This window comes from Moschus berezovskii, chromosome 7 (genome assembly GCF_049115385.1).
Source record: "Moschus berezovskii isolate FMDL1 chromosome 7, NW_MosBer_1.0, whole genome shotgun sequence".
Taxonomy (NCBI): Eukaryota; Metazoa; Chordata; class Mammalia; order Artiodactyla; family Moschidae; genus Moschus; species Moschus berezovskii.
Genome location: NC_142466.1, coordinates 68,297,084 through 68,320,694, shown reverse-complemented (window position 1 = coordinate 68,320,694; position 23,611 = coordinate 68,297,084). Strand labels below are relative to the sequence as shown.

At 51.8% G+C, this 23,611-nt stretch overlaps 1 protein-coding gene across 4 annotated transcripts in view; it reads left to right on the top strand.

The window, feature by feature from the left end:
- PAX5 (paired box 5) overlaps positions 1-22,590 on the top strand; it is a 187,323-nt gene extending 164,733 nt beyond the window's left edge. For all 4 annotated transcript variants that reach the window (XM_088837981.1, XM_088837978.1, XM_088837979.1 and 1 more), the window contains 2 exons: positions 9,069-9,155; positions 16,023-22,590. In XM_088837981.1, coding sequence (XP_088694107.1) covers positions 9,069-9,155; positions 16,023-16,102 — 167 coding nt within the window. In that variant the 3' untranslated portion in view covers positions 16,103-22,590. The remainder of the gene's footprint in view (positions 1-9,068; positions 9,156-16,022) is intronic.
- Positions 22,591-23,611: the final 1,021 nt, after the last annotated feature.

The window sequence follows — 23,611 nt, the reverse complement described above, 5'->3', positions numbered from 1 at the left end:
GCTAGTCCCTCGGATACCCAGTGAGAGGCCCAGTCCCTCAGCCCAAATCCCAGCATTCTCTGCTCTAATATCTTGGGCAGGTTATCCTAAGATGGAGTGCCACACCCTCTGGACGCTTCCTAACTTCACCCAGACATACCCACCTGCAGCTCCGGCTTCCTGATGTCGTGCAATTCTTGGGCTCTGTGATCCATACTGTTCTTGGACCACAGCCTTTCACTTCAGTGCCACCCGCTGCCCAAATGTGGCACTCAGCTGCTTCCTCTGATTTCCACGTGGGGAGAAAACACCAGCCCAGTCATATAGGCATTTGAGCATGTAGAAGGCTTTACGTCCCAATGTGGATGGCTTAAAATGGGAGTTAGACGTCTACAATCTTTTTTTCAATATTTTATTTATTTATTTGACTGTACTAGGTCTTAGCTGTGGCACTCGGAGCCTTCAGCCCTCCTTGCAGCGTGATCGCTTTAGTTACGGCATGTGAAATCTTAGTTGCACTATGTGGGATCTAGTTCCTTGTCCAGGGATCAGACCCAGGCCCCCTCACTGGAGTGCAGAGGCAGCCAGTGGACCACCAGGGAAGTCCCCTAGACGCTCACTTCTTGAATGTTCTCCACCCCCAGGGCATCTCCTTTTGTCTCCCCGCTCCCTCTTGATAACAGAACCTCCCCCAGTTCAGGTCCCGCTGTCCTCTCACCCACCGACCTTGAGCCCTCTCCATCCTCACTCCTGAACCCTACTCTGGGCCTCTTTTTGCACATCCAAGAACTCAGCAATAAAAATAAATAAAGCTATAAAATTCCTTTTAGGGCCTGATTCTGTCTTTAGAGGAGGACTTTTCCTCTCCCCTCTCTCCCCAGCTTCCCCAGTCTCCTTGACATGGGAAAAGGTAATTCTGTGCTTCCAACAATATTATCTCATTTACCTCTCACCAGTCCTATGCTGTAGGTTTTTATTGGGCCCATATTCACAATGAGAAGAACCCAAAGAGGTTCCATTACTTCCCTAAGGCCACTACAGAGCATGCGGGCAAGCTCCCTCTGAGCCCTGCCACACAAAGCCTACACCCACCCTATGGGCAGCCCCCTCCCCTGCACTCCCCACATTCCGCTGGCCTAGCACAGTGTGGGCGCCCAGCTCCCAGCACGGATCCCAGGCCTTGTCTCAGAAGGTCCAGTCTTGCTTTCTTCTCAGGACTGCTCACTCCTGGGGGTGCTGGAGATGGAGGAGTTCATGAGGCATGTTTCGTTGTTGAGAGTTCTTGGGGGCTTCTGGGGGTGCACCTGCAGACAGCCCAGGAGCCATCTCCGAGGAGGGCCTGCGTGCTGTGAATTCCTCAGGTGGAGGTCTTGCTGCCTGCTGAGTGACAGCTGCTGGGCAGGGGCCGGCACCCTCGTGGGGCGTCACAGGAGCTTTTCTGTTAATGCATCAAGAAAAGGTTGCCCAGTTCAAACGGGCTGGTATATTTGAGAGATGCCCAAAGCACCCAAAGTTAGCAGAAGGAGGTGAGAGCCCCGTGGTGTCCTTGGTCCTAAGAGAAGTGTCATGCTGAGAGCTCTGTGTCATGGTGAGAGCTCTGTGTTGGGCCATCTGGCCGCTCCTCCGGGACCCCAACCATGAGCCAGAAGTGGGACTCTCACGTTCTGCCTTCCCAATCTCACTCCTGCCCTTGAGGAGCGTTGTTATGTGCCTGTGGACGTTCCCCATCTCCCATTCCCCATCGCATGGGTTGTGGCCACACCTTCTCCCTGACCACGGGCTCACCTCCTCCAGCCTGTCCTCCAGGTCCTGGTACTGCCAAGTCTGAAGGCTTCTCCAGTCCCAGCCCTAAAGGGAGAAAAGCATGATGTTTCTGCCCCATCCCACTCTGCTCCGTGAACTGCCTCTGCTGGGGCCTTGTGAAGACCTGGCCGTGCAGGGGGCACACTCTGACCCCCCAACTCCAGACCTCTGCTTGTGCCCAGAATGCCCTGTCTCCCTCTGCACATCAAACCCCTACCCCTCCTGCTCATATGCTCCTCTCCCCACAAAAAGCGTCCCTAGTGTTTTCCTGGAACTTCTCATGGCTGGACCAGACTCACTTTTCTAAGCTGCACTCCTAAGATTTAAAAGAAACAAGGTGAATGCTCCTTGGGTGCTGTGATGGTGGTTAATTTAAGCAAGGGAGACACAGCAAGAGATTAAAACCTCTAGTTCCAAAGGAAGTCATCATCTGGTGGAACCCACAGAGCCTCAAGGAGGGGGCCTCCCTCCCTGCTGGGAGCACCATGGCACCTGAGAAGTGAAATTCAGGCTCAGAAGACAGGAAGGGTCTTTGGACATCACTGGGTCTCACCTGCCCTTGTAAAAATGGAAGACAGAGGCCCTGGGGTGGGAAAGCAGTGTCATGGTGTCACATGGGCAGAGGGCCCTCGGCTGGGAGACAGGAAGCTGGACTTGGAATTGCCCCCCACCGTAGACAAGTCTCCCCACCTTCCTGAGCCTCCATTTGCTCATATAAAATGCAGAAGATGCACCCATCTTGGGAACTTCACAGGACTGTCAAGAAAGTTAAATGAGATTCTAGATGTGGAGGCAGCCTTGGTAACTGATGGGTCGTGGTCCTTGTGGCTGACATTGCTGAGCAGTCACTGCATGCCAGACACTGCGTATCACCAGTCTCTGCAATGACCATGGGCGGTGGGGTCTATTCATTGTCCCGACTGCTGAGGAGAAAACAGGCACACAGAGGTTGGGCATCCTGCTGACGGTGAGCCTGTTGAGCTAGGAATAGGCAGATGCAGGATTTGGGCTCCAGCAGCCTGGCTCCAGAACCCTTGCTCTCAGCTTCTGTGCCAAACTGACTGAGGACCACCGGGTTCAGTGGCATCGTGTGGGCTCGAGTCTGGGCGGTCTTCTGCTCCCCAGCCATCTTTATGGCTGAGCTAGCAATGGCACCCCACTCCAGTACTCTGGCCTGGAAAATCCCATGGTTGGCAGAGCCTGGTAGGCTGCAGTCCATGGGGTCGCTAAGAGTCGGACACGACTGAGCGACTTCTCTTTCACTTTTCACTTTCATGCATTGGAGCAGGAAATGGCAACCCACTCTAGTGTTCTTGCCTGGAGAATCCCAGGGACGGGGGAGCCTGGTGGGCCACCGTCTTTGGGGGCGCACAGAGTTGGACACGACTGAAGCAATTTAGCAGCAGCAGCAGGCCAGGTCTACAGACAGGCATCTTCCTTGGCAACTGAGGACCTGCCCCAGCCTCCACCCCACCCCCACATCTCATGGGCAAGGACTGCCAGCTGCCTCTGTGGCACTTCATCCAGAGGCCCCAGCATGTGGCTGGACTAGCCCTGAGGTCGACCTCTTGCCCCAGGGATGGTCAAGCTCCCTTTATCCAGAGGGTGCACTCTCACGGGGCATCTCACAGGACAGCGGCCCACTGAGGGTACCACCATGCCAGTCCTCTAAACACACCAGGCGGGGTGGGTCCCTGGAGGTTCATTTCTTCCACCAGGGAGCAGGACAGCATGGTAGATGGAACCTGGGCAATGGATCGAATAAACTGGCTTGAATCTTGGCACACAGCAAGTGCTCAATAAACCCCTGGCTATGGGTGTTAATAATGGAAGGCATGAGAGTCACCTCTGGTAGACGGAGGAGTTCCCACTCTTTCATTCATTTACCGAATGGTTTTCAGGGCCTGCTAGACATGGGGACGTGGGGACGTGGGGTAGCACAGGAGATGGCAAGAGTGAACATAGACATTCTAGGAATCAGTGAATTAAAATGGACTGGAATGGGTGAATTTAACTCAGATGACCATTATATTTACTACTGTAGGCAGGAATCCCTTAGAAGAAATGGAGTAGCCATCATGGTCAACAAAAGAGTCCGAAATGCAGTACTTGGATGCAATCTTAAAAACGACAGGATGATTTCTGTTCGTTTCCAAGGCAAACCATTCAATATTACAGTAATCCAGGCCTATGCCCCAACCAGTAATGCTGAAGAAGCCGAAGTTGAACAGTTCTATGAAGACCTCCAAGACCTTTTAGAACTAACACCCAAAAAAGATGTCCTTTTCATTCTAGGGGACTGGAATGCAAAAGTAGGAAGTCAAGAAACACCTGGAGTAACAGGCAAATTTGGCCTTGGAGCACGGAATGAAGCAGGGCAAAGGCTAATAGAGTTTTGCCAAGAGAATGCACTGGTCATAGCAAACACCCCTCCTCCAACAACACAAGAGAAGACTCTACACATGGACATCACCAGATGGTCAACCCTGAAATCAGATTGATTATATTCTTTGCAGCCAAAGATGGAGAAGCTCTATACAGTTAGCAAAAACAAAACCAGGAGCTGACTGTGACTCAGATCATGAACTCCTTATTGCCAAATTCAGACTGAAATTGAAGAAAATAGGGAAAACCACTAGACCATTCATATATGACCTAAATCAGATCCCTTATGATTATACAGTGGAAGTGCGAAATAGATTTAAGGGACTAGATCTGATAGATAGAGTGCCTGATGAACTCTGGACGGAGGTTCGTGACATTGTACAGGAGACAGGGACCAAGACCATCCCCATGGAAAAGAAATGCAAGAAAGCAAAATGGCTGTCTGAGGAGGCCTTACAAATAGCTGTGAAAAGAAGAGAAGTGAAAAGGAAAGATATAAGCATCTGAATGCAGAGTTCCAAAGAATAGCAAGGAGAGATAAGAAAGCCTTCCTCAGCGATCAATGCAAAGAAATAGAGGAAAACAACAGAATAGGAAAAACAAGAGATCTCTTCAAGAAAATTAGAGATTCCAAGGGAACATTTCATGCAAAGATGGGCTCAATTAAGGACAGAAATGGTATGGACCTAACAGAAGTAGAAGACATTAAGAAGAGGTGGCAAGAATACACAGAAGAACTGTACAAAAAAGATCTTCACGACCAAGATAGTCACGATAACGTGATCACTGACCTAGAGCCAGACATCTTAGAATGTGAAGCCAAATGGGCCTTAGAAAGCATCACTATCAACAAAGCTAGTGGAGGTGATAGAATTCCAGTTGAGCTATTTCAAATCTTGAAAGATGATGCTGTGAAAGTGCTGCACTCAATATGCCAGCAAATTTGGAAAACTCAGCAGTGGCCACAGGACTGGAAAAGGTCAGTGTTCATTCCAATCCCAAAGAAAGGCAATGCCAAAGAATGTTCAAACTACCGCACAATTGCACTCATCTCACACGCTAGTAAAGTCCTGCTCAAAATTCTCCAAGCCAGGCTTCAGCAATATGTGAACCGTGAACTCCCAGATGTTCAAGCAGGTTTTAGAAAAGGCAGAGGCACCAGAGATCAAATTGCCAACATCCGCTGGATCATGGAGAAGGCAAGAGAGTTCCAGAAAAACATCTATTTCTGCTTCATTGACTATGCCAAAACCTTTGACTGTGTGGATCACAATAAACTGTGGAACATTCTGAAAGAGATGGGAATCCCAGACCACCTGACCTGCCTCTTGAGAAACCTGTATGCAGGTCAGGAAGCAACAGTCAGAACTGGACATGGAACAACAGACTTGTTACAAATAGGAAAAGGAGTACGTCAAGGCTGTATATTGTCACCCTGCTTATTTAACTTATATGCAGAGTACATCATGAGGAACGCTGGGCTGGAAGAAGCACAAGCTGGAATCAAGATTGCTGGGAGAAATATCAATAACCTCAGATATGCAGATGACACCACCCTTATGGCAGAAAGTGAAGAGGAACTCAAAAGCCTCTTGATGAAAGTGAAAGAGGAGGGTGAAAAGGTTGGCTTGAAGCTCAACATTCAGAGAACAAAGATCATGGCATCTGGTCCCATCACTTCATGGGAAATAGATGGAAAAACCGTGGAAACAGTGTCAGACTTTATTTTTTTGGGCTCCAAAATCACTGCAGATGCTGATTGCAGTCATGAAATTAAAAGACGCTTGCTCCTTGGAAGGAAAGTTATGACCAACCTAGATAGCATATTAAAAAGCAGAGACATTACTTTGCCATCCAAGGTCCGTCTAGTCAAGGCTATGGTTTTCCCCGTGGTCATGTATGGATGTGAGAGTTGGACTGTGAAGAAAGCTGGTCGCCGAAGAACTGATACTTTTGAACTGTGGTGCTGGAGAAGACTCTTGAGAGTCCCTTGGACTGCAAGGAGATCCAACCAGTCCATTCTAAAGGAGATCAATCCTGGGTGTTCATTGGAAGGACTGATGCTAAAGCTGAAACTGCAATACTTTGGTCACCTCATGCGATGAGTTGACTCACTGGAAAAGACTCTGATGCTGGGAAAGGTTGGGGGCGGGAGGAGAAGGGGATGACAGAGAATGAGATGGCTGGATGGCATCACCGACTCTGTGGACATGAATTTGAGTGAACTCCAGGAGTTGGTGATAGACAGGGAGGCCTGGCGTGCTGTGAGTCATGGGGTCGCAGAGAGTCGGACACGACTGAGCGACTGAACTGAACTGAGACATGGGGATGCAAGCATATACTCCCTGGCCCCGGGGAGCTTACCTCCTAGTGGAGGACATAGCATTAACAAGAAAGATGAGCACAATTAATTAGTAAGATATGTTAGCTTGTGATCAGTTCTATGGAGAAAAGTTAAGCAGGGAAAGTGGAAGGTGTTTCCATGGGAATTGTAATGGTTTGGTAATGACTTTGGAGCAGAGCCTGGAAGGAGGTGAGGGAGAGAGCTGTGCAGACGAGAGCACAGTGTTACGGTGGAGGTGATGAGCTACTGATGGTTCCTGAGCACTGACTGTCTGCTGTGGACGGGCTGTTACACGGAGGGTGGGTGGCATGTGGGTGCTGAGAGGAGTCACACACAGACCTGAAGACAAACACTCCCATGTCACAGGGCAAATCTGGTGTTGGGCACAGCGGGAGATGGAGTACACCCCAGGCGGGGGTCGAGGGGGGCTTCCCAGAGGAAGAGGTATCTGAGTGAGATTCTAGAAGGTCAGGCAGGTGGGGACGTGGTTGAGGATGCTGAGCAACACTGACTTAGGCACATCCTCTAGAGGAGTAGGAGCTGTTTATGGCCTGTTGCCAATCTGGGGACAAAGTTGGGGGTAGGGTGCAGTATGGATAACGGACACAGTTAACTAAGTAGCTCCAGTTGAATAGGCCCAAGACTTGTACTTTGAGGGGCTGGAGATCAAGGAGGCTTCCTGGAAGAGGTGGCCTTGGAGCTGAGCCTGGCAGATGGGCCCGGTGCTGCTAGATGGAGATGCGGAGAGCCTTAGTCGGTATAGCCCAATGCCCCTGGCCAGGTGCGGTGCTGTCAGGAAGCGCCTCTGATGGGGCAGCTCTGAGGGTGCCCAGAGCCCCGGGGGAAGTGCGGCTGTCCCCCTTCTCCAGGCAGCTCGGTCTCTCTGCTCCCCTACCGGACCCCCCAGGAGGAGGAGGAGGTGCCATGGCGCTGATGGATACGCCGGGGGCTGAGCTGCCGCGGCCCGCACTGTCACCATGCTCTCCCTCGTTCGCCGGAACCTGACACCCTGACCACTGAGGCATAAAAAACAGAGAATTGGAAGGCTCAGCCTGTCAGGCTGGGAGTGGCCCCCAGAGAGGCCCAAGGAGGAGCACATGTGTGCGCGCCCGCGTGTGTGTGTGTGTGCGCGCATGCGCACACACACACATTCTGCCTGCGGTTGCTGGTGGAAGTGGGGAGGAAGCCAGCTGGGCCTGAGGGCTGGGAGCGGCTGGCTCTCAGCCCTTCTGTTTTGTTCCCACTGCACCTGGTGGAGCCCCAGGGGCCCTAAGATGTAGGCTGAGGCCTCCCATGGAAGAGCGGTGCTCCAAGTCCTGACTTAGGGCTGATGGCCCGTTTAGAGGCCCTTTGGCATCTAAAAAGAGTCCATGGAAGCATGGATGGTGCCGAGGGTGGTCTCATGGGGCTGGGAGACTCCTGTCACCACTGCCAGGGAGTGGACCAGTAACCAGTAACTGCTCTGTAACCAGTGGCCTAAAAAGCCACTCAATAACCAGCTGCCCATACAACCTGCTAACAGGCACGGGGGCCCCTGTGCCCCCAGAAGACCTAGCCGCAGGGAGCCGACAGGCGAGGCCTGTCCTGTTACAGAGACAAGGGGGCAAGGTCTGAGGGCAAGGATTCTGGGCTCCTCTCCTGTGACTGCCCAGTGGTCAAGAGGCCCTCTTGCGGCTGGAAGGGAGGGAAGTGCCAAAGGCAAGCATCATGGCTCCACGAGCCACTGGGCAGGAGTGAACCATCCTCAAGCTCCACTCTTACCCCCACACCCAGTGCTGTCCCACCTGGCACGGCTTGCAGCTCCTGCTCCTCCCCCCAGGCCCAGAGGCCCCAACCCTGTGCTCTTCTGTGCTCCCCCAGCCCTTTGGTTAGTCCCTTCATGTCAGCAAAGTGCCATCCGCCTCCTCCTGGCAGAGGGTCTGAGTTTATATCTCATGAGGTCTGAGAAACAAGCAGTCTGGGCCTTTGGGCTTGGGTTGGGTGAATCCAGGCTGTATTGTGAGAGACCCTGGGCGTCAGTTTTCTCATGTGCAAAATGGGCCAACTACCCTAGGGAACACCTGGCATGTGGTAATTCAATGGTACATGTGTGAGAGACTGGTATTCACTCCCAGGATAAGAAAAGGTTCCAAGGGGAAATATGTGCATGGGTGCATGGGTCAGTCATGTCCAACTCTTTGTGACCCATGGACTGTAGCCCACCAGGCTCCTCTGTTCATGGGATTCTCCAGGCAAGAATACTGGAGTGAGTGGCCATGCCCTCCTCCAGGGGATCTTCCTGACCCAGGGATTGAACCTGTGTCTCTTGCCTCTCTTGCATTGGGAGGCAGATTCTTTACCACTAGTGTCACCTGGCATTCACTTCTATGAAGAAAGTTCTAAGGGGAAATACAGACAATGCCAATGACAGCTGTCTACTTGATAAGGGGGTGGACCGGACTTGCCTTTATTAGTTACACAAAGTACCCACAGTTCGTGAGGGAGACAAGTGCCGGTAGCATTTTCCGAACCTGACTTGACATTCGGTTCCTATTTCTCTCCCACCCACCACATGCAGGGAGTGAGTTTTCCGGGAGCCCCTACAGCCACCCTCAGTATCCCTCGTACAACGACTCCTGGAGGTTCCCCAACCCGGGGCTGCTCGGTGAGTACTGGCGGAGGCCTTACGGGGCCCCTGGGCCATCAGCTGCCCATCAGGGCCTCACTGGACCAGGGTCCCTCAACATCATCAGGCCTGGTCACTGAGGGGGTGGGTAGCTTCCCCCAGACACTGGCAATGTGGGAGTTTGTGCTGGAGCTTCAGGACAGCAAATACCACCCCAGCCTTGCTTGTGCCGTCAGCCCTCCCCCATGTGTTTTAGTTGGTGACGGGAGATGGCACAGAAGGGGAACAGATTTTAAAAAAGGCCATTGAGAGAGGAAGAGAAAAGTAGGAAAAGTGCCTGCCTAAGAGTAACATATTTCTTAAGGATCATTGAATAGGTTGGTGATAAATCAACCTTATTTAAGGGCAGCCAGAGACCAACTTGGGTTGATTGGGAGTGGCTGTCTGTCTTAATAAGGACTCTGAGGCACGGATATTGATTAGTAATGTCTGCTGTGGATACCACTGGAAACTGGTTGCTCTGTGTCTGAAGGTCTGCCAAGTTGTGCCATGCCAAGCTCAGTTGGTGCCCAGCCTCTGCCCAGGCCTTAGACTGCAGATGGTCCATGGCTGGGGCCAGCATGATCTGTGTACATCATTAAAGATATCTGAGCCACCCCACAGGGCTATCTTAGAAGGCCAAGGAGAGCCTGTTATTTTGTTTCGGTGAACTTACACGAGTGAGTCCAAGCTGGAGCTGAAGGTTTTGGAGCATGAGGCAAGGGTCCCCCTCACAGATGTCAGTCACCCTGTGGGTGGAGCTAGCCCATCAGCCTCCAGGCAGCAACATGGATCCCTCCCCAGCAATCAGCTAAGTAACTTCCACTAAGGTCAGTGGAAGGGCCTCTGAGACCATCCAGGTTTGTCTGCACAGCTTAGCAAGGCTTACTTAAGTAAGAACCTGTTCATTCCCTGGGTCCTCTGAATTATTTAAGAACTGAGAACCATAGACTTCATCTAAAAGGCAAGAACCTAATGTCTTCAAACTCGGTTGCCAGGCATGGATCTGCAAAGGAGGCCATGAAGTCAGAGCCTCGGCCCCTTCCCCAACCTGCTTTGGTGACTAGGACAGACAATGACGTAGACGCTGTACCTTCCTGGCTGCCATTCTTCCATGCGTTTGAGCCTTGGACTGCCCAAAGCATTTTGAAAGTTTATCATGCAAAACTTCAGGTGAAATAAGGAACAGTGCCAGCTAGTGCTCCAAACCTGTGCCTGCAGATTTCATTATATAGAAGACCGGGCTCTCACCTTCTGTGACTTCCTGCAGGGGCTGAATCTGTGGACTGGTGGCTTAGACTTCTTTTTTGGCTTTGGTAAAAAGTTCTTCTAAGTACTGAACCAGGTCTCTGCTTACTTTATTCTTTTCCTTAAACAAGCCCCCCTGAGAGGTCTGGGTTCTGAGTTGGCCCAGCTGTCAGTCTCAGGAGGCAAATGCTGACCCTGAACCAGAGTCTTTCAGCAGGGATGGGGTCGGGGGGTGGATCTGGAGCCTGAGCTAAGGAGCTGCTCCCTGCAAATCGACCTCGTACAGGGCTCTGGTCCCAGCGCTACTGAGAGACCCACAGGGGATATAGCACAAAGGAGGCCTGGGTCAGACTGTAGGAGGAATTCCTTGTGATGGGGACGTAACACCAGTGAGGCCATGTTGACCTAGGATCTCCACCTATGGCCATGCACTGCCCAAAGGGACAAGTGGAGGCTGAAATCAAGCTCATGCACAGCACAGAGCCCTGAGCCCCAGCACAGGGGTATGGCTGCCTTTTTCTGATTTTTTGAGGTGTCCAATAGGCTCATTTGCCTGCAAGTTCCAGAATGGGAGAAGTGAGAAAGGAGCTCCTTGGGCAAGTGTAGCCATGGGATAGAATAGGAGTTGGGGGACCTTGAATGCCAGAGTGAGAAGTCTGCACCTGATTGTGTGGGCAGCTAGGAGCCCAAGGGGATGTCAAAGGGAGGGTGGGGCTAGACCGCATCCGAAGCCTTTGCTGCTCAAGATAGAGTGAAATCCAGTTGACATGCACAATTATACGTGTGGGCTGTGTGTCTGGCATGGAAAAGTTGTGGACTCTGTCCTAAGGAGCTCACAGTCTGGGGGTGAGAGAGCCTTGGGCAGGTGTGCTATGATGAGAAAGCCTGTGCTGGGATGTGTTCAGTGCCTTGAGGGGTGCCAGAACCAGTGTGGAGAAGAGAAAAAGAATCAAAATTCTGTGTATCCAAATGAGCACTTGCTAATTGTTCAGGTACTGGGCAAAACCCTTAATGTGGGTTTTTGTCTTATCCTCATTTTATCCTATCAAATATCCTATCCCCTAGACAGCACATAGGATTATCTTTACCGATGAAGAGAGTGAGGCTCAGAAAGGTTAATTAACTTACTTGAGGTCACACAGCATGCAGGTAGCAGAATGAGGACTTGAACTCAGGTCACCCTGATTCTAGAGCCTATATTAATAATCAGTGTGTGATGTGGTGCTTACTCTTCCTGACCAATTCAGTCTGGACAGAACTACAACCAGAAAAAGAGGCTTATCTCTCCATAGGAACAAGCCCGAGTCCCAAAAAACTCAGTCCTTGTATGCCATGAGAACAGCAGGTCTATTTTTGAAAGCTGAGTTACTTTATCTGTCAGGCTTTCAGTTGCAGACAACAGACTCCACCCTCACTAGTTTAAGCAGAAAGTGAATTTATTATGGAATATTGGGGGCTCCCAGAATCTCTAGGAGGATCAAAGAGATAGGTATGGGACTCACAGCCAGGAAGACCACCAGGGCTGCTCTAGCATAAACACCCCTGCTGTTGGCACATACGAGCAGCCCACTTTGTGTTTCTGCTTCAGCCAGGGTGTTTGAGAGCTTTGTGCTGCCACCACCCAGAGCTGGGGCCTCTGCAGCCACTCCCAGCAGGGGCTCATCATAAAAAGTTCTGGAAACACAAGAAACATGTAAACAATACTGGGCTGTTACAAACATGAGAAATGGCCCCTGCACTGCCCAAGTCTGTAGCCTGGGGAGTCTTAGTCAGGTCATCAACCAAGCAGGGCCTCAATTGCCTCAGGTGTAAAATGAAGATAGTGGCCACCAGCAGCATCATTCAAGCGCGAGCTGGTCATGATGCTCTCCTGAGGCTCCGAATGCAGTGATCTCACTTTCCTGAAGATGAGGGAGATGCCAGGTTTGTTCTCCCATGCATGCATGCTGTCTGACTCTTTGCAACCCCATGGACTCTTTTGTCCATGGAATGCTCCAGGCAAGAATACTGGAGTAGGTTGCCATGTCCTCCTTTAGGGGATCTTCCCAACCCAGGGATCAAACCCATGCCTCTTACATCTCCTGCATTGGCTGGCAGGTTCTTTACCACTAGCGCCACCTGGGAAACCTTGCCATATGTTGCTCTGCCATAAGTTGTAAGTAAGTTCCAGGCCTGTTCCCCTCTACCAGCCTGCCCTACCCCCAGTGTCTTCAGGGCTTCAGCTGGAGGAAACCCACCAGACTACAGAAGTAGATCTACTATTTCTGCTACTTAGGGAGGGTGTCAGGGGGAATCTGCTCCGAGGCTTTTCTGTGCCACAGGGGAGCTGTGGAAACAGGAAGGACTCTCACACACCCTGCCCACACATCAGCCAGTCTGGTGGAAGGGAGCCTTGTCCAGGGACACGCCGCCAAAGTGAGGCCAAGTGATGCCACCTATTGAGGCTCTCTTCTGGCTCCTTCTTGGGAGCTGCCCGCAGGCTACCCACGCCAGGCCCGGCCAGGAAGGCCAGGATCTGGCATCCTGTTGGGGCCCCAGGCGGGCGGGGTGGTGGGCTGGCGGCAGGAAGAAAGGCTGCTGCGGTCAATTAGGATTAGAACCGGAGTGCCTGTGGCCGCTGTAAAGGGATTAGGGAACGAGTAGGAGCCCGGAATGACTGTGTCAAGAAGTAAATTGATGATAATGTGAATTAGAGAGGAAAAATGACAGAAGAAAGGACAAGTTTATTCTAGATGGAGGTCTAATGGGCACCAGGAAGACAGAGCGCTTTGTGAGGTGATGTTTTCATTTCTCACGGTAAATGTAGGCGTTCTTTGATTTTGCCATGGGGCCCTCACGCTGGGGCTGCTGGACGGCCTGGCCAAGAGATTAGACTCTGAGAGGGGAGAGAGTCAGAGCTCAGGGTAAGAGCTGACTCCAGGGAAACTCAGAGGACCGAGCCAGGATTTCCTGTCCCTCATTTGTGTGGGCAGTCCCTGTGATTTTCCTGATTCTGTGCCATGCCTGGGCCGATGGGGCTGGCCACACACACACACACACACAGACACACACACACACAGACACACACACACACACACAGACACACACACACACAGACACACACACACACACACAGACACACACACACACCCCTCTCACCTGGGCCCTGAAGGGAGGATGCAAGGCTGGCATTGCAGATGCTCTGGGGGTGGCTGGCCCCATCGCACAGAAGAGAGAGCAGAGAAGGCTGACAGACATCTGAGGCAAGAGTCCAACCAGGGAGGTGACAGCGGGCGGCAGGAAAATCCATCTCTGGGAATATTCCAGCCTGGCACTGGTGTCTGTGCCTTCCAGCACTGACTGCTCTCCCACTGTCACTACTACCTTCCTGGGGGCCAGGAGGGAGAATTATATCCACTAATTAGGGCTGGGTTTGGAGGGCTGGTAGCACAAGTCAGCCCTGTCCTCTTGATTCCATACTAGCAGGGTGACCATGGGCAAACTACTTATTCTCTCTGTGCCTCAGTTTCCTTATCTGCTAAATGGGGGCAGTACTAGTGCCTACCTGATAGAACTGTTGTGGAGATTAAAAGAGTTAAAGGATATACAGGGCTTAGAAAAGTGTCAATTTCCAAAGCACCTTCACATCTTTACCTCGTGGGTGCCCTCATACAGCCCCCCGTGACCTCCTTTTACAAAAAGGAGAAAACTGAGGCTCAAGGAGTGAAGTTACTTGTCCAGGGTCACTCAGCCAAGAGTGATAGAGCCTGAATAGCAATCTCCAGGCCTTGGTGCCCAGTCATGGAATCTGGGAGAATTGCCAGGACTGGTTTAGATTTGGGTGAGATTTCAGAATGAGCCACCTCCCCCGGGGAATTAAGAAGCTTACTGTTCCTACCCCAGCAGACACATGGTCTACAGTGGCTGGCAGGACCCCAGCTGCTAGCCACTTGGATAAACACGGCTCTCCAACATGACTGTATATGCAGTGAACTACATCATGGCCGAAAGAGTCCTAATCCAGGACTGACAACCAGAATTCCAGGCCAGGCTCTATGACTTTGGGCACATGACTTTGGTTTGTTGAGCCTCAGTTCCACCACCCCCACCCTCACCCATAAAAGGAGGGGATGACCCAGTGTCTCTAACTTCCATGGCTCTGAGAATCTGCTAGTCCCCCTGAGAATCCCCAGACTCTTTCGTCCCTGGGGAGAAGTTTGAGCACAGAGCAGGGCTCCTGGAGACCTCATCCAAAGCATGTCATTCAAAGAGAGCAGCCCAGAGACAGTGGGAAGAACCCAGCATCAAAACAGAAGGCCCCACACTGGCTCTGTCTGGAGGTCACAGGAAGCAGGGCTATACCCTTCCATCCTCCCATGTAGTCACATACCCAAACTTTCACATCCTCCAAGTTCAACCCAACCTGCTTCGTCTAAGGAAAGCCTGACTCTGCCAGAATAATCTTGCATTCGCAGAGCTCTGATCCCCTCTTGATTCTGAGCACTGGCCTGCGTTTGTTCATTGTTGCCCAGCACTGCAGCCAATGGGGTCGGAAAAATAAATGAGTGAATGGGCAGGGTCTTCATTGTTGTGGGCTCACTCAGTGCTACTGCTCATTTTCTCAGCCAACCCAGATGAGCACGTGCCACGTGCTGGGCTCCAGGCTGGGGGCTGACAGTGAACACTGAGCAGAGCAGAACCCAGCCCCTTTGTGGGACTCTCCATCCGGGTGAGGGGGGGAGAAGAGAAGGAAGTGATCAGAGGATGTGGTCCAGCGTACAGCAGGGCATAGGCTCAGGAAAGGGGGTGTCCCAGAGGAGGAGACAGGGACTCGGGGACTTGAAGGAAGCAGCACTAAGCAGCAGACAGGGAAGCGGGTGTGAGGTGCAGCCAAGATATTCCAGGCAGGAGGCAGAGCATGGAAAAGGCACAGAGGCCTGGGAGTATGATACAATGGGCTAACTCTACCTGCCCCGTGGGTTTAGATGAGACAACATGTATAAAGGACGTGGCAGGGTGGGATGCAAGTGCTCCACCCGCGGTAGCTGCCATCAGCACTCTGCTATATTTGAGAGGGTTGTGGAACTGGATTCTGCAGGAGTGGGGTGCCTGAGTGTGAGCAGGAGGGTGGTGGTGTGGAGGGAAGTTCAGAGGTTTGCCGGGCTAGGTCACCAAGCTTCCATGGGCCAAACTAAGAAGCGATAACGTTTCATTTTCCTGGTCAGAAATTGGCACACTTCTCCCATAAAGGACCTGCTAGTGAATATGTTAGGCTTCGCAGGCCATGTGGTCTTTGTTGAAATACTCAGCTCTGCGGCAGCAGTGTGAGAACACCCCAGACAACACAGAACAACAGGGCAAGGCCGGGTCCCAGTAAAGCATGAGTTACTGAATCGGGGGTGGGGATCGGCCCCAGTCTGCCCACCCCAGCTCTAGCTGGTGAGGAGGCCCTGAAACCTATAGGCAGGCAGTGGCCCTGAGAAGGGACCATGATGTTGGTGAGAGAGGACAGTGGTCTGGACTGGGAGAGGAAGAGGAAGGGACAGAGGTGGGGGATGCTGGTGGAAAGGGGACCCCAGGTACGGAGCTCGGGGCACGAGGTCTCCCTCCAACCTCTGTGGCCTCTCCTGTCTCTTTCAGGCTCCCCGTACTATTACAGCGCTGCTGCTGCCAGAGGAGCCGCCCCGCCCACAGCTGCCACTGCCTACGACCGCCACTGACCCTCAGAGCCAGGCAGGCGCCAGGCATCTCTGACACATATCACTGAAGGCCATAGCCTCCCAGCCCCCTCCAAACACAGCCAGAGGGGCCCAATGAGACCATCCCCCCCAGCAACCCCCCTCTCGCCAGAAACTCCCTCCCCCATTTCCTGCCAGGGACTCCAGGGTCTCTGATTGAGCTATTGGATTTCTAGACACCTGTCCACTTCTAAGAGTCAACTTATGAGCTTCTCCGGGTGGTGACTGCATACCAACAGACTGTTCTGCAGACAACCACAGCCCCAGCGCAGCCTGCCAGCACCCCCACCCCACCCCCACACCCCGAGCCGTCTGACCATCCACCCGTCTTCCTGCCCCAGGCCTGGAAGGAAAAGTTTGCTTTTGTTGCTTCAACAGCACCCATGTAAATACCTTCTTGCTTTTTTTGTGGGCCCGAGGATCCAGCTGCACAGACTGCCCACCCATTTTGCATCCAGCATTCCGGAGGTGTCACAGGAGGACTTGGACCTGTGCACAGAGCCACCCGTCTGCCCTGGGTGCCCCCGAAGGTGGGTTTGGAGCTGCCCTTGAGACTAAGGATGCCCACCTCCTGACCCCAGCCTCTGCTCATGCTACTTCTTTAATGTCTGGACTAAGAGTCTCATTGGGTTGGTTTTGCTCTAAGCACCCCCCTCCCCCCAAGACCCCTCCCTGGCTTCCTGCCCCCATTTCCCTGGGCCCAATGCAGTGCAAGCAGCTCTTTTCTGTATCAAAGGACTCAAAAGAGAACCGTCTAGGAGATTCCTCAGCTACTGTTCTAAAGTAAGATGGCATCCAAGATACCAATTGCATTGTGGACTTGGAATGTTAGGGCCGGACGAGACCCAGAAGATGATGGTCCAAGGCAGAGCATGAGGCTCTCCAGACGCCCTGCCCCTGGACCACTGAACTGAACTGGGATGTGTTTACAAAGGTGCGCCCAGGCTCAAATCACACTGGACATGGACACTTCTCCCACCTTCCAAGACGCCAGAGAGTGGATTCAGAGCAAGCCTGCCACGTAGACAGTGATTAACAGAAAGGACTTTGTCTGGACCAAGGACCACAAACACCTACAGCAGTCACCCAGAACTTCTTGAGCAGCCCCTCTCTGTCTCATGGAGCCTACTATGCAGCTGGGAACCGAGGTGCTCGGGTAGGGGCGGATGCCTGCTTTGCATGGTGGATGCCTACCTGCTTATACAAGGGGCTGTGATGGTCAGGCCATGGTCAAGGGCCGTGGGAGCCTGGAGTGGGAGTTGGGAGAACTCACTGTGGGCTGGAGTGGTCAGAAAAAGCGACCTGGGAGGATCTGGGGAGCGGAGGAAAGCTTCCTAGAACAGGACTGGCAGTGAGGAACTGGGAGTGGTTTTGAAATGGAGGTACCGGGGCCACCATCTCTTTGCCTTGGGCCTCAATTCCTTGAATACTATCTCTTGCCAACTCAGAACAGCCAGGTAGAGGCGTCATCCAAATCTGGACTGATGACAGCCATGACAGTGGACTTGGCCATCTCCTGTGACACAATGTGCCCGATGTCTGCATGTCACCAAGCTGGCAAGGAGCTGGGGTGGAGAGAGCCCATGCTTGATGTCATCAGGCCCAAGAGGTCTTGTCCTGGCTGTACCTTTGCCTGCTTGCTGTGGGTCCTTAGGCAAGCCCCTTCACCTCTCTGAGCCTCGGCTGCCTTGGTACAGCAGGATTCCCCCGCAGGACTACCCAACAGCTCTCTCCCTCCCTTACTTCCTCTCCCCGTTTGCTGGGGCTGTGACAGGGGCATCTGGGGCAGGCCCTCCACTTCTGAGCAAGAAGACTGGGGCACCTGAGTCCTACTAATATTTGGACCAAGTTTTTAAAAAAAGAACACATAGGGGATGAAAATCAGCTTTGAGGAAGACGTAAGTCAGTTCCCCTCAGGGGAAACTGAGGCTTAGCTCGGGGAGACCTAGGACCAGGCAGGGAGACAGAGAAGAGCTCCTCTGACCACCACCAAGTGTCCCCCCGCCACCACAGTACCCCTATAAGGTGGTAGAATAGAAGGGGAAACTGAGGCTCGGCAAGGTGGAGTCCCCAGGCAGCGACTAGTGAAGATGAGGCTTGGGCTCGGCCCCCTGACTCTGGGCTTGTAGTGATCCTCCCTTCCCTGGGGTGGGAAGTTGATGGTGAGGGCAGCAGGAGATGGTTCTGGGCCACCTCCTCAGATGATGTATCCTGGGGCTGTTAGAACCGCCAAGGAAGCCCAGTCCCCAGGGCAGAGGTGGCCCCAGTAGGCTCACCGCAGGCACATCCACCATCCTGAAACCTGCTGTGCAAAGAAAGGCGGCATCTTGGGCCAGAGCCCGTCTCCAGAAGCCCAGATGAACCAGCTCGCACCTCCATCTGCCAGGCAAGGTAGGAGCAGGTATGTCACCTGGACTGTCCCACCTTCCCTGCCTTCCAGAGAAAGTGGTGGAGTCTGGGGTCTGCAGCACACGTGTCTTGGCCTCTGGCACCCACATCCTTGGGTCCTGATGCTCCTATGGCCTCAGGCTGTTGGGAGGAGGTCACCTTTCCCTGAACTGGTTGCCTAAGCGCACACTATCCTTCCTCATCAAAGCCCACCTGGCCCCAAGTGTACCCCTCTCCCCATCCTGTTCCTCCTCCTGGCCTGTGATGAGCTTCCTCCATGCCTTTCCTCTCTCCTCTGGAGTCCTCAGATTGCATTTGTATTGATTAGACAACCACTTGGTTCCTGGGCTGCCAGGCAGAAGCACAAGCGCACATGGAAGCACATGCATGTTCCCACACACGTACCTGATCTCACCCACTGAGTTCCCATGCTGCCTGCAGAGCTGCCTAGAAGCTTGGAGTGGAAGGTTCCAAAGGACACAAGCCGTTGAGTAGATTTAGAGAATTCTGAATGGAAAACACAAGGCCAGGGCTTTCACCAGCATTGTGGCAGGAGGCCTGGGGTGTTGCTCCATGGGACTTCAGCCCTGTGTTCCAGCCCTTTTTGAAAAGGACATTGTTGATTTTACAAAAAAATTTTCATATCATTAGTCTATCTGCAACCTAGAAAAATCTGATGACATATCAAATCCACGTCCCTTTCCCAAGGCGCCTTAGTTAAGGTTCGCCCTTTCATAACTAATGTTTGTATGGTGCTTTGCAATCCTTGACCATCCCATGGGGCAAAGATCACAATGCCCATTTTATAGATGGGAAAGCTGAGAGGCTCACATGGCAAGACAGAGGTGAAGAGAATGTTCAGTTTTCCCGGCTTCATTCTCTCTCCAGATTCATGCTCCTGTCATGGGAATGTTTGGCTTAAAAACACCCTTCATGCTCCTAGAAACCCCAAGACCTGCAGTGAGGAAAGAAAAAACAGTGACTCAGAGGCTGGCTTGGTGGAGGGGCCAGGGTGTTGGTGACTTTGCTGGTCCAACTTGATTCCCATTAACACTGAAAAAATGCAAGGTCTTTGCCAGATCCACACCAACACTTCTGAGGTTTCATCCGTACTCCTTCCCTGCTGTGCCTGAGACTCAGCGGGTGTGGGAGCTCACCCAAAGCCTGACAGGTTCTGCACATGGGCCCAACTCTGACTCGCAGGGTCCCGGGCTCCAGTGTCAGGAGAGATGTCCCCACACTCCTCTTTTCTTTGTCCTTCTTATGGAACAGACTTCAAACCTGGCTGTGACAATATGCAATAGTCCCCAGATTTGGGCCATCAGGGGTGCCCACAGCCTTGGGAAGCAACCATCACCATCTCAAGGGCCCTGGAGCAGCTGCTTCCTGGGCCGGCAGGTGGGGTGACCATGTCACTTCTCCAGGGCACAGGCATCCTAGGTGGTGGGTGCTTGCCCTACCCAATGGCATTCAAGTGTGAGAACTTTAAAATGCTCGGTCAGCCAAAAAAAAGTCTGGGTGAAATCTGCCCCATGATCACCAGCTTGTGACCCCTCCAGTCTTTGATCAGTGTCTCCTTTCTTCTTCACCTCTTTGTCCTTCGTTGCAGATGAAGGACATCGAGGGAGAAGGGAGCTCAGAGAGGCAAGAGAGGAGGTTCAGCAAGTCAGTGTCAGGAACAGGCTCTCCCAAGACCTACCCTCTCCTTCCCACACTCCCGGCTCTCAAAGGCTGTGTGGGCTTTGCAGGCGGGAGGGGTAGACCATGGGATGTGGTCGGGATAGGGGACTGTTGGCTTTGAGGGGAGGTCAGTGTTGCCAGGGTCTTTCACAGGTCCCGGGAAGCACCCCAGATGTGGCCACAGGGGCACTAAGGATGAAATCTCTTTGTGAGAAGTTACATCCTTGAGCTAATGCCCTGCCGTGGCGGCCTCTGGCTCCAGCCACCCTCTTCTGGGTGACATTTCAGTTAGAATTTAGCTCCAAGCTGTGGAGAGCAAATGTTGAAAACAAACCAGGCACTCCTGACAAAGACCTAGAAATGAGCTATGTCTGAGACACAACTGCCACAAGGGTAAAGAAGAATCCAGGCCCCTGGATTGGCCAGGGCCAGGCTAGAGTGGGTGGATCCACAGCCCTGCAGGCGAGACCAGCTCCCTGGCATCCCTGCTAAGAGGCGGCCCTGCGGCCTTGGCCTCACCAACCCAGGAGCCCACCACTGATGGTTTCCAGGCACGCACACTGGTGCTCCTAGAGAATGTATTCCTTTAGTTCTTTGGGCCTTGGAGAGGTCCAAGGCAAGCGCATTTCGTAAGAGGTAACAAAATACATTACTGAGAAGTTGGACAGTCAGGCCATGACTCCTAGCCTGCATTCTGCCCCACCTCCCGGCAGCCCCTTTGGCCCCTTGTCCCTTGTTGTCCCCGAAACTCAGGATTCCCTCTTGCATATTCATGGTGGAGCTGCAGTGTTGATCCACCTTCCCCACTGTCAGCAAGGCTGCGCCTCCAAAGTGGCGGCCAGGTCCCAGGGGGCCGACCGGTAGCGAGTCCCCTTCCTGCCCGCTCTCCTGACGAGGGGGCTGCAGCTTCTTTGACAGGGCGCTTCTTGCAGGGAGCAGGCAGGCACCAGCTGATCTTTCATACACTGTAATTTCTCAACACGGGGTCCCATTCCTGGACTCCATCCCCCCCAATCAAAGGGGACCTTGGGGTGACATCCCTACCATTCTAGAGTTTCAAGCCACATGTTCCCAGGGGTTCTGTTTAGCTAACCTCCAAGGGTAAACAGAACTACCATTCAGTAAGTCTGTTATTCCCACATCTTAAGACTCCTGAGCCACACGAGGAGAAAATGCAGCTGTTTATCTATTTATTGAGGGAATCTTGATGAATTCTAAAAGGGAGTTGGTCTCAGGTGGTATATTTGGCCTCTGGGCCAGAGGGAAAGGGCAGGAATTCTGCCCCTCAGCTTTGGCAACTCTGAGCATGGCAGGGAGGGACTACTTGGGAGTTAGGTGCCCTCCTCTCTGACTCTGAGGACTGGCTGGAGGAGGCCCACCTGCAGCCTCACTCATCCCAACCTGGGCCCACCCACTCCTGCAGCCACAGGGCTGCTCTTATCCCCACAGTCACCACGCTTGTGGCCACATCCCTCATCTTCTCCAAAAGCACTGTAAAGAACAAGTGATTTTGGATGATGGATTGTTGATTTACAAACAGTGCATTTCCCTTGGAGTGGAACAGAAAGGAAACCATTTAATGGCTCCCTTATTTTCAAGCATGAATACATTTTAATGAAACTATTTTATTGTATTTGAGGAAATGGAGAGTTGAACATTCCAACCAATCAATAGCCAATTAATTGCTATAAAGCTAAAAAGAAAATAAATGTCCTGAGTCTATTTTCAACACCCTGCAAAGCTCAGAGCCTCCAAATCTGGCCTTCCCCTTTATACGTGCCCATGTGAGTGTACACACGCACGCACACACACTCGCACCCCGACACCTCAGACGTACTTGAAACTCAGAGGAAGCACTGAGTCTTTTCATGCCAGTTCTTGCCTGCTCTTCTTGCCTTTGGTCAGAGGAGGCGAGCAGACTTGGCAGTAGCCTATCCTGGGGCTCAGGAAGAGCAGGCCCATGTCCTGGATCCAAGCTGCCTGCACAGTGTGGGGTTGTGGGCAGTGAGACCCCACTTCTTGGGCCCAGCCTTTGGGCCTCCAAGTTTGGGCCGAGGGTGGAAATCTGACTCGGGTTTTGCCCTGACTCTTGCTGGAAGACGCTGCCCTGGTTTTTCAGTCTCTAGTGGCCTTGGACATTGAGTATTTGTAGAAATGCAGATTACATTGCAAATGGAACTCATTGCCAGGCAGACACATGGATTTTTGCTTTTCATTCTTTGAGACAGTTGACTGTCTTAGGGACTGACCTTCCAGCATCAAAAAAATACATATCTACTGTTACCGCCAAAGTTTGTGATGCCTGCATAGACGCTTACTTGTAAAAAAAAAAAAAAAGTACAAAAAAAGAACAAAAAAAACACAAAAAAACAAACAAAAAATACCACAATTGAATTGCCTTTGAAAGTGGGAGATGATGTCTCCAACAGATTGAAAAAAAAAATGCTTCTTAAAAATGTGTATGTTTTGTATTCTTTTTTTCTAGTAGAAAATAATTGACTTGAAATATTGGTGTTTTTTTTTCCTTAGTGATGTGTGTTGCTTTTGTGTGTAATAATATTTGAATGTAATTACAGCAGTGCCAATTTGCCAAAGATGTCAGACATATTTTTCTTTTGTTGGGAGGAGGGCAGGGGCTGGGGTGGGACTGGGGAAAAAAGAGGGGTGGGATTTTGGTTTCATTTTTTAAATTTTTTTCTCATTGAAGCTGGAATTTGTGGTTTTATTCTAAGTTAAATGGTTGACCGCAACACCTTTATTTTAGATTAGTTGGAGAAACTTGCAATAAGATTGGCGTAGTTTCAATATCTGTGTGTCTTTTCATGAGTGACTGTTACTTGTGAAGAATTGATTTTATGTAACCTTTATGTGAGATAATTATTTGTAAATATTTGCCATAATTTTATTGGTTCCTAAAATAAAAGTAATTTTTTAAGTTCAGAAAAAGCATTTGATCGCATTCATTTTTACAACTTCATAGATGGTCTTTGATAGCCTTGATAAAGCCCATCGGAGTTGTGGGGAGTTTTATTGGCTCTCCTGATAAAATCGGGGTCAAAAAAAATCTGTGTAACTTGAATGATGTGCTGGCGCTTTGGACTGGGTACTGGGCAGGGGCAGGAGAGGCAGAGTCCCCACCCTTGAGAAGTTCCGGGCAAACTGCCAGCCCCTGGGCCAGTGGGGAATAATGGTTAAACCCCTGGATTTGACTTGTGATGGGGATCATTGGCTGAGTTCTGTAACCTCAGTTTCCTTAGCTCCAAAGTGGCCAGTAACACCCGCCTCATTCATTCATTCAGCGGAGTGGTTGAGCATCTCTTCTGTCCCTAGCACTGGAAAACAAGGACCCTGCTAATGTGAAGCTTATTATATAGGGGTTCTTGTGAAAGTGAACATGCATGTATGCACAGTAATGGTGTGTGC